The following is an 11,437-nucleotide window of genomic DNA, read 5'->3' on the forward strand; positions in this document are numbered from 1 at the left end:
GTGTGTAGACACAGATACTAACAGCATCTGAGTAATCATCAATGAATAGAAGTGTTAGCACTAGTTGTCCTGTTAGCAGAGCAGCTAGCAGAGCCAGCGTGTGTAGACACAGAGATACTAACAGCATCTGAGTAATCATCAATGAATAGAAGTGTTAGCACTGGTTGTCCTCTTAGCAGAGCAGCTAGCAGAGCCAGGGTGTGTAGACACAGATACTAACAGCATCTGAGTAATAATGACTGAATAGAAGTGTTAGCACTAGTTGTCCTGTTAGCAGAGCAGCTAGTAGAGCCAGCATGTGAAGACACAGAGATACTAACAGCATCTGAGTAATCATCAATGAATAGAAGTGTTAGCACTGGTTGTCCTGTTAGCAGAGCAGCTAGCAGAGCCAGCGTGTGTAGACACAGATACTAACAGCATCTGAGTAATAATGACTGAATAGAAGTGTTAGCACTAGTTGTCCTGTTAGCAGAGCAGCTAGCAGAGCCAGCGTGTGTAGACACAGAGATACTAACAGCATCTGAGTAATAATGACTGAATAGAAGTGTTAGCACTAGTTGTCCTGTTAGCAGAGCAGCTAGCAGAGCCAGCGTGTGTAGACACAGATACTAACAGCATCTGAGTAATAATGACTGAATAGAAGTGTTAGCACTAGTTGTCCTGTTAGCAGAGCAGCTAGCAGAGCCAGCGTGTGTAGACACAGAGATACTAACAGCATCTGAGTAATAATGACTGAATAGAAGTGTTAGCACTAGTTGTCCTGTTAGCAGAGCAGCTAGTAGAGCCAGCATGTGAAGACACAGAGATACTAACAGCATCTGAGTAATCATCAATGAATAGAAGTGTTAGCACTGGTTGTCCTGTTAGCAGGGCAGCTAGCAGAGCCAGGGTGTGTAGACACAGATACTAACAGCATCTGAGTAATAATGATTGAATAGAAGTGTTAGCACTAGTTGTCCTGTTAGCAGAGCAGCTAGCAGAGCCAGCGTGTGTAGACACAGAGATACTAACAGCATCTGAGTAATAATGACTGAATAGAAGTGTTAGCACTAGTTGTCCTGTTAGCAGAGCAGCTAGCAGAGCCAGCGTGTGTAGACACAGATACTAACAGCATCTGAGTAATAATGACTGAATAGAAGTGTTAGCACTAGTTGTCCTGTTAGCAGAGCAGCTAGTAGAGCCAGCATGTGAAGACACAGAGATACTAACAGCATCTGAGTAATCATCAATGAATAGAAGTGTTAGCACTGGTTGTCCTGTTAGCAGGGCAGCTAGCAGAGCCAGGGTGTGTAGACACAGATACTAACAGCATCTGAGTAATAATGATTGAATAGAAGTGTTAGCACTAGTTGTCCTGTTAGCAGAGCAGCTAGCAGAGCCAGCGTGTGTAGACACAGAGATACTAACAGCATCTGAGTAATAATGACTGAATAGAAATCTCTGAGTAATAATGACTGAATAGAAGTGTTAGCACTAGTTGTCCTGTTAGCAGAGCAGCTAGCAGAGCCAGCGTGTGTAGACACAGAGATACTAACAGCATCTGAGTAATCATCAATGAATAGAAGTGTTAGCACTGGTTGTCCTCTTAGCAGAGCAGCTAGCAGAGCCAGGGTGTGTAGACACAGATACTAACAGCATCTGAGTAATAATGACTGAATAGAAGTGTTAGCACTAGTTGTCCTGTTAGCAGAGCAGCTAGCAGAGCCAGCGTGTGTAGACACAGAGATACTAACAGCATCTGAGTAATAATGACTGAATAGAAATGTTAGCACTGGTTGTCCTGTTAGCAGGGCAGCATAGTATACTGTAGTATGTATACAGTACTCTTTATGTACACAAACACACATACCCCCAGAGATAGACTAGGTCTAATGAAGTGAACAGGGGTTAACATATTATGTAAAATGTAAAATGTAATGGCTCACAGATCAATATCAGTATTCCTTCAAGATAAACATTTTTCACTTTGAGCTGATAAAGCTTTTTTGTGAAGACCTTGACCATACCTGAAAATTTAAGTCCCCACCGAGACCATGCCCCTCCCCCACTCCTACTGTCTATTAGCAAGAGGAAACTTTATAATTTTGGCTAGTCCACTGCCTTGTTAATGCCTGTTAACAATATTGGTCTGTAACAAGACAAGAACTCCTATATTCAATTTTTTTCTTTATAAAACAAGGTTTGGAAATAAAAATTATGGAATTAATTGTAAGAACAGGATTCACATCATCTGCTTATGTATGTTAACCCTTTTAAACTACATTTCAGTTGATCAATTTCATTTCAACGAAGCTGTAGTCCCTCCACCTAGACTCATCAATACCTGATATGTTACACAGATCCTGACGTTTTAAGTCCCCACCGTGACCATGCCCCCCCCATTCTGTTTCTCCCGGCTAAAGGAAAGTCTGTGGTTTAGGATGGACTGCCACCCCCCCCCCCCCCCCCTCCTTTTTTACTGGCAGCGCGCGAATTGAACTACCAGTTTGTTTTAAGCCACAGCTGGCCCGTAGGTATCTGGTTGTGCTCTTTACAACTATCTCCGTAGCACTCTGGTGTGCACTGGATCACAAATCCAGCGCTCCTTTTCTCATTACCACACCTGCACCGCTCGGTCTGCGACAGAAGCGTGAGATGCTCCGCACATGAGACGGGGGACTCGGCCGTGGAAGCTCAGAGGGAATGGTAAGTACAATTATTGTAGTAGTCTTAAAATATTATATTGAGCGTTTAAGCATACTGTTTGCACGTGTATCACAACTTAAGAAGAGCTATATTGCAATGGCTTGAAGTTCACGAAGATGATGGGCTAATTGCTAACGTTAGCTAATGTTAGCTAACCAGTAACTTTAGCAAGTGCCCCAATGTCAAGTAAACCAGGTCTGGAGCTGGGCTCCCGGAGTGCTGGGCAACTAAAAACAACTTCAAAATTATTATTTATCAAAAGTGCTTTTTCACACAGAACGCGTCGTTTTTTTTGTTTTGTTTTTTTTTTTACTTAATGTTATTTTTCACACACCTGATGTATAATGTCGGAGAGCGAGAGAGACCCCGGAACTTATAATTAAAATTAATGCATAATGGACGCTTTGAGCTGTTGCGTTTCCCTGTGTAGTTAAAGATTTCATGCTTATGATCTAAAATATGTCCGGGCCCGGTTATGACACAGCTTCACCCCCGAATTATGCAGCGGAATTCCCCGTTTCTCTCTGTAATAGGATGTACAGAAAAAATCTGATCTGTTTTGAAGCGAGGAGAAAAAGGTGATGGATAATGATATCGACTTTTGTTTACCGATCTTTAGCTGGCAAAAATATATTCCAATCTGTTATTGAATTGAATATTTTTGAAATGACAAATTCGAGTAAAGACCTTTATTGTGTTACATTGGTATTGCTTTGAGAATAAATTGGGTTATACACATACTGTAACACAGTTATGTTGTAAAAGTCAAGTTTGACTTACTATGTATAAAATGTATAATTTGAGTCAATAACTCAGTCACTAATCTGATTGTATATTGGGGATCACTATTGGTGCTTTCATAAGAAATTCAGTCATCACAAATAATGGTCATTGTTACTGTGGATAATCTAATATTGTGGTTAATCAAATAAATTCAAAAATATAATTATGTACTATATTGCAGCATTTAAGACCAGAAAATGGCATTTAGTTTCAGTCAAAATATTAATTACGTAAATATATTGCTAAATCCTACCACTGCAGCTTGAAATACAGTGTAATTTGACATGTTGGACCTTGATCTTTGACCGTATCACTCTTGCTGACAGGAGGATGGCACGAGTTCTGGATTCACTGGGATCAGCTCTGAATGGACAGGTAAGGAAGTGTAGACGTAATGAGGTAATAGTATAATGGTGGTATTTCTCTGGCAGAGTTGCGAAGCTGAGAAATACCGAGTGCCTCAGATCTATGATTAACTGATTAAACATTTTCATCTTCTGTGGTTTATTTGCAGTCGTTGAAGGAACTGGCCCTGAACATAAAGAGGTAGGATATGCCATTTTAAAATTGACAGTTAAACCAGTTAAATTGTCTCATATTCTCTATAGTTACTGACTTATACAGAGGAAAGTGAAAGAAAAGAAATATAGTTTCATGTGCCGGTTTTAATTCAAGTGTTGTTCTACAAATCATCATTAATTAATCGTCTGTTTACCATATGATTTTTGTAAAGTGTGACACAATCCGTATGCGATGGTGTCTCCTTATGGTTTTTGGTAGGCCAGTCCAAGTCAAAAGTCTGGGTCCGAATTGTATTCCCATATTAAGAAAAACAGCTCCTAATACGGGTTCTCAGGAGTACATACAGGACCAAGGCAGGCAGCATACATCTATCTACCTACTCTTAGCCATAAAGAAAGAATCTCTGTCTGTTTGTGTGTATGATAATAAAGTTCTGGGACGGTAGTGAATAAAAAGTTATTCTGGAGCCCTGAATAAAGCATAAATGCCTAAAGAAATCTTGAAAAAGGAAAAAGAATTGGGGATTTGACTGCACAATGGTGAGCATTTTTCAACTTAGCTTTCTGTGTTTTGCAGGCTCAAAGTCGCTACATGTCTCGCATCAAGAGACTTAAAACACATCATAATGTGTGTGAGACACGGTATGAGAAGGCGTTGACGGAGAGATTTAACGAGGAGAGGGAGAAGACCTTGATTCTAAATCTGAACACAATGGTTAGTTGTGCTACACCTCGTAATGTTTATAACTGTTTATATCATTATGTGCTTTTGTCTATGTCATGAGTAAATATTCTGTTGATCAGCAGTAAGTATGACTTCAGTTACAGTGTCAGTCTTATGTTCTCTACACGGTGAGGCACAGAAGCCGCCAATAAAAAGCTTTCTATAGGCTGACAATTGGTTTTTATGCCTTTGCGCTTTCAACAGCCAGGGCTGGATGGACTGATAAATTCAGAAGGAACTGATTCGATTTTGGTGGTCAAAGGTCAAGGTCACGCTGACTCTGGATTAACAGGGTCAATATCAGTGTGCTATGGTCAGTCAGCTTCTCAGACTGTTGACAATGAGATGTGCTGTGGAGAAAACTGCTGTACAGGGCATCAGCGCATAGAGAGAGCAGCTAATGTTTGGTTAGCATTGTGCTGACTGAATGTGCTGGACAGGCTAGTGTTTAGCATAGGCTTTCCACCCTGAAAAGATATGTAAGTTTAAGATTCTGGTGCGAATCAGTGTGAAACTTTTGTTCTATGTCTTCAGAAAACAAATCACATGTGATGTTTGACCTTTGATTTTCTGATTACTTTTCAGGAAGTAGAGCAGTGCTCCAGTGATGGTGAGAGTACCGTGATCCTGGACCCCACTCCAGCTGATGTTGCGAAGGACACAACTGTACCTGAGCTTAGTAGAACAGCTAGTGTACTTGTAAGTTTATTTGCAAAAGTTCACATGCTAACGTAAGCCATGGTATGTCACTTGACTGGCATCACATTTTTCGTTTCTGCGTTGTCCACCATGACATTACTCACACATTTTTATGCCTCCAAGCCAGCAACAGTCATGGCTGTCGGGTAATATGTTTTTGAGTTGTCTGTCCCGTTCTTGTAAACTTGATATCTGAGTAACACTTTGTGGGAATTTTGTTACATCTGGCAGAAACATTCACTTGGCCTTAATGATAAACTGATTAGATTTTGGCGGACAAATGTCAAGGCCACTGTTACTGTACAAAACACATTTTTAGAAGAATTCTCACACTAATTATGATGTTCTTTTTAAGTCTGCACGACATATATATTATCAGCCTGGATAAACAACGATATAACCTGAAATTGGACTGGGTGATGCAGGCAAGGCAGGCATTAATTGTATTATAGTTAATACTACAGGGGGAAAAGAGTATTCACACTCACAGATATTGTAATCTTTATTATTGTAATGTCTTATTTCATCTTTGTTTATTGACAAAATGCTAAAATACTCAGTGCTCTAAGGATATGTGCTTTTATGCAACTTTTTCCTACCTGATACTTTTAACAGTATTGCGTTACAAAGGAAATGAATGGGAGCACAGATGACCACAAAGCTGGGTTTTTTAATCCAGATTCCATGTGCTACTGCTATAACCTATACTACTGCTTCTACTGCTACTGATAATATTGCAATTACTGATATCACTACTAATAATGTTACTGCATAGTTGGGTGCATAACATAGTATTATGATTTGCAAAGTATACATATTGAATGTTTCACTTTAGGCAAACACAAGCTTCCAAAAGTTTAGCTTTTTCTAGATTAAATCTATTGTTTTGTCATAACATTTCTGATGTTTAACTGCTTGTGATTTCAGAAATACTAACCAACTAATTCGTAGCCTCTTTTTTTTTTTTTTTTTAGCTCAACAGACAAATGCTTGGATATTCAGCAGAGGATTCTCTATCAAGTTTTGACTGTAGTGATGATGAATACATTCCTCAGTCTGCTGAGGAAACAGAGGATTCAGAAGATGTCAGACCGGACCAGGGTAAGAAGAAGAGGTTACAGAAAACACCCTCAGCCAACTCTGAGAAAGTAGATTTCGGACCACGCAAGAGAAGGTGTTTGACAAATTTGACTGCAAGTGAGAGTGGAGATTCCTTGTCGGCTGATGTGACTGTCATGTCACATAAGAAGAAAAAAGCTGGTGGAAGACTCTACAGCAAAACGTTCTACTGTGTGTTTTGCTGTAAGCCTTTGAGAAAAATGGCACGTCATCTGGAATCCCAACACAAGGATAAAGCAGAAGTCGCCAAAGCCTTTTCATTTCCAAAGGGCTCAAAGGAGCGAAGAATACAATTAGATCTATTGAGGAATAGAGGGAATCGTGCCCATAATAATGAGGTGATTACAGAAGGAAAAGGAACAGTGATACCCCATCAGCAGCCGAAAAGACCTGTCAAAGCATCTGATTACATGCACTGTGTAAATTGTTTTGCTTACCTCAGGAGAAAGACGCTATGGAGGCATATGCAGCGATGTCAGCTAAGCAAGAAAGTAGAAGGTTTAAAGCCTGGAAAAACGAGAGTCCAGGCCCTTTGTGCATATGCTCAGCCAGTTCCAGACAGTGTGAATGCACAATTTTGGAAAATGGTGCTTGGCATGAATGAAGATGACATATCAAATGTTGTGCGTAAAGAGAAAACCATACTGAAATTAGGGGAACACCTCTTCAATAAGCATGGTCATGATGTCACAAAACATGAATACATCAGACAAAAGATGCGTGAGACAGGGCGATTAGTTCTCCAAGGACAGAAAAATGGCAAGTTGAAGGAAATGTCAGATTTCTTTGTACCGGCTAATTTCCCTCATGTCATTGAAGCAGTTAAGAATGTGGCTGGCTTGGATGAGGAAACAAGCATATACAAGACACCATCTTTGGCACTGAAGTTAGGCCATAACCTCAAGAAAATGGCAAATATTATTGAATGTGAAGCAATGATCTCAGGTGATGAGAATGTCATTCGCGATGTGAAGTTGTTTAAACAAATCTGTGACACCAAATGGAATGAATGTGTTTCATCCCAGGCCCTCAGGAATTTGAGTGAGGCAAAATGGAATATGCCACAGCTTCTTCCCTTTACTCAAGATGTGAGAAAAATGCACCAGTTTCTCAATACACAAAGGAAGGAGTGGCAAACAAAAGTTGACGAAGAACCAAGTAAGAAGCACTGGGCAGAACTTGCAAAAGTTACACTTTGTGAGGTTATCCTTTTTAACCGTAGAAGAGAGGGAGAAGTATCCAAGATGTCCCTTAATGCTTTTACGTTGAGAGATACTTCATCGACTCATCCCGATATAGAACTTGCTTTGACTGACCTTGAGAAGAAGCTTTGTAAGCACTTCCAGCGAATCGAGATAAAAGGCAAACGTGGACGAAAGGTTCCCATTCTCCTCACACCTGAAATGCAGGCATCGATGGAGTTACTTGTCAAGACTCGCTGTGACTGCGATGTGCTTGATGAGAATCCATTCATGTTTGCCAGACCTCAAGCACTCAGTCACTTCAGAGGCTCAGATGTTATACGGCAGATTGCTCGAAGCTGTGGGGCAGACAACCCAGAAGCATTGTCCTCCACTAAATTGAGGAAGCACATGGCCACTATGTCCAAGGTCCTCAACTTAAAGGACAATGAAATGGATGACCTCGCTGACTTCCTTGGACATGACATCAGAGTGCATCGCCAGTATTATAGGCTGCCCGAAGGCACATTACAGCTGGCAAAGATAAGTAAGGTTCTGATGGCCCTGGAACAAGGAAAGCTCTCTGAATTTAAGGGCAAGAATCTTGATGAGATTGCCATTGATCCACAAGGTAAGACAGGCATGTGTAAATAACTAAATAAATGTATTTATACACAGTTGTTTCTCCCCTAGATAATTTTACCATGTTCACTTTCATATTAGCCACACAGCACCAACTCCAACCCTTCTTGTTCCCCGCCGTCCTTTTGTGCAATGTTACTTTCATGTAATGGTTTATGTGTATCTAATAGTTTTATCCATATGGTTGCTATGTTCCTCAGAGAAAATGGCTGTGGACAGTGATGCATCAGGCACTGAAGATGAGGATGACCAGACTGTGAAGGATGCTGCGCCGTTGTCTTCATCTTCGTCTTCACCTTTGCCTTCACCATTGTCGTCACCTTTATCTTCACCTTTATCTTCACCTTCACCTTCACCTTCATCAGGTATGGAGAGGAAATAATAAATGGAGGGCACCAACGATTTTCTCTGAAGTCAGTTTTTGACCTAGCTAATCTGTCACATTTGTGTTAAAAAGTTAAATATTTGAACAATTCTGTGAGGCTAGAAATTAACACTTTTCAAGATATGTTTGATGTCCAAGCATGGCTTCACAGATAAGGTGTTTTTGAGAGTGTAAAAATGAAAAATATCTATGACCAAAAACATCAAAACATTGGAATTAAATAGAAATATTTTTCAAGTCATAATTTTGGGACCTACACATTGAACAAAATGTGATGCACCTACTTTCAAGGATTCTGTCTGCTTTGACACAGAATGACCCATATGGAAGACAATAGTAGTGTTTTATCTTCAGCATGCACAGTTGCATGTTGCTTTGCTGAAGCAAGCACACTGACTGCTTTCACTGTGCTGGATACTCATTTACTAAGAGAGTGCTATTATGTTTACAGAAAAATCCGGGGTAAAAAAGAAATCCTTGAGAGGCGTTGGACAGGACAGTGACCCTCATCCAGTCAAAGGTAAATTAGTGGAAAGAAATTATGAGATTATGGACATTTCTGATAAAATTTTAATTTATGAAGAGAGCACACCTATAAGGTTTATTGCCAGGTAGGTTTTCACTTAGAAGATATTTGGCTTGGTGTTTGGTGCAGTATGCAATAAATGTATTAATAGGAAATAACAATAAAAAGGTAAAATACTGCAACAGTCAAAAAGATAAATAAACAGATACACATATAAAAAAATAAAACAATGAAAAAGATACTACTCAAAAATATTATTAAGCTATATATAAATCTATATGTACAACATTTTTCCAAGTGAACTCAAGTGTAGGGAATGAATAATGATAATAATTTGGGGGCGCCTAATCACTGAACTATTTACATTTACTATTTAATAAGGTCTTGAAATGTCTTATGTTTACCGTAAATTTGTTGTAGGTATTAAATTTGCAGATAGTGTGTTTAAGACTAGTTGAAAAAAACGGAGCCAATAACGAACTATTTACTTGTTTGGTTGTGCTGCAATTGGGTCCTACCACACCCCGTTACAATAGGTTACTGCTATCAATTATCATCACATGTCATCAGGTGCTCTGTGTCTCTGTTGCTCTGAAAATTTTCATGCTTCGTTAACAGTTTTTTAGGTTAGTTTGTCTCTAAAGAAAATCATGAATGCAATTGCACCTCAATACATATATAAAATGATATTGCTGAACAGACTTTCTGTGCACACAGTCTGAACATCAGAGCACAGTTTGTGTACATTACAATAGTCCTTCAACTGAGGTAATGTAGGTTAAATGATTTGTTGTTGAAATTATGATTATTCATAAACATTCCAACTACATTAGCTATTGAAGCTATGAGAGCAGCTGCCACTAGAACCAGTATAGAAAATAAAAGAGGTTTATTAGATATTAGTTGGGAGGTCATTTCATTCATCCAGTTTGTACTTTGTTACTAATAATCACCTCCTGTCCTGATCCAGTTATCACCTGTTCTAGATGAATTCTTGGTTTTCACAGCACCTCAGTCCAACTAATCTAGACTAGTGCAGGTGGCTGTCTCTTGACTTAATCCAAGAAGTCAGGTGGTTTAAAATGCAGGAAATTTGTTTTAATTGAAATATTTTTTACTGGGGGAGGACCCCCAGACCCCTCACCAACTATTCCAAAGTTTGCTTCCTCATTTTAAAATATAACCAGGCGTCCATTTATATGCATTTGACCCTAATAACCTTTTACCAAGTAACATCTGTGATGATGTCCTTGTACTAAGCAAGTATGATGTAGATGTTGAGCAGGAAGGTAGCTTTTATTATTTGCAAGCTATTTTATTCTGGTTACATTTATTTTTCCAATTACTTTCCCTGATACTGTTTCCTCAAAGTACCACAGTCCCACCTTGTGAAGTGTTTTAAGATAATGTTTGTTATGTTGTGGCACTACACAAATAAAAGTGAATTGAAAAGATGTTCCACTTTTGAAGAACATTGACTAATTGTCTAATTTTATTCAGAGTCTTCACAAACCAGAAGAAGAAAGTGGTCCGATGAAGAAATCAAGGCTGTGGAGAGCACACTGATGGAATACATCCGGTCAATGATGGTCCCAGGGAAAGCAGACTGTCTCAAGTGTATTCAAAACTCCCCTACAGCCCTTAAAGGGAGAACGTGGAAGGGAGTTAAATTTTATGTAAAAAACCGAATAGATGCTTTAAAGAGAGAGAAGAAAAGGTAAGCTTTACTGTTTGCTGTTGGGTGGAAGCGGACTAACAGGAAGATTTTTGTTTGGGCAGATGTTTCCCCCTTTTTTATTTTTTATTTTTTAAACATAAAACATTTGACAGACACTTCAGCCAAATTTAGTGAGTTCTTAACTGTGTGTATAAACAGTGTTTCAGTCACTGTTTTTTTTTTTTTTTCATATTTGATTCATGAACATCCGTAAACGTGGAAACGAAATGCTTGAAATGCTTTTATTGTGAAGGAAAGCAGCGCAGACTCTCTGCTGATGTATTCACTGTGGGAGTAGCAGGAGGAGAGTGGGCAGACGGTCCAGAGTTGTAGATGTTTTTGGAAGTAGGTTATGTTTGGCATGTCTGAATTTGTTGCAAGAATGTTTTATGTGAAAAGGTTGTATGAGAGGTTGTATTAGAAGTTTTGAAAGGCAGCCCTATAAATAAACC

The 11,437-nt window shown here is 39.2% G+C and overlaps 1 protein-coding gene across 1 annotated transcript; it reads left to right on the forward strand.

Annotated features, from left to right (window-relative positions):
- Positions 1-1,475: 1,475 nt before the first annotated feature.
- On the forward strand, positions 1,476-11,431 carry LOC130167082 (uncharacterized). Its single transcript, XM_056373052.1, has 9 exons — positions 1,476-2,688; positions 3,798-3,846; positions 3,986-4,017; positions 4,570-4,707; positions 5,302-5,415; positions 6,390-8,346; positions 8,558-8,722; positions 9,194-9,262; positions 10,769-11,431. The coding sequence occupies exons 1-9, from the start codon at positions 2,686-2,688 to the stop codon at positions 10,987-10,989; spliced, it is 2,748 nt and encodes a 915-aa protein (XP_056229027.1). The 5' UTR covers positions 1,476-2,685; the 3' UTR covers positions 10,990-11,431.
- The last annotated feature ends 6 nt before the right edge of the window (positions 11,432-11,437 follow it).

Source organism: Seriola aureovittata, chromosome 3 (assembly GCF_021018895.1).
Source record: "Seriola aureovittata isolate HTS-2021-v1 ecotype China chromosome 3, ASM2101889v1, whole genome shotgun sequence".
Classification (NCBI taxonomy): Eukaryota; Metazoa; Chordata; class Actinopteri; order Carangiformes; family Carangidae; genus Seriola; species Seriola aureovittata.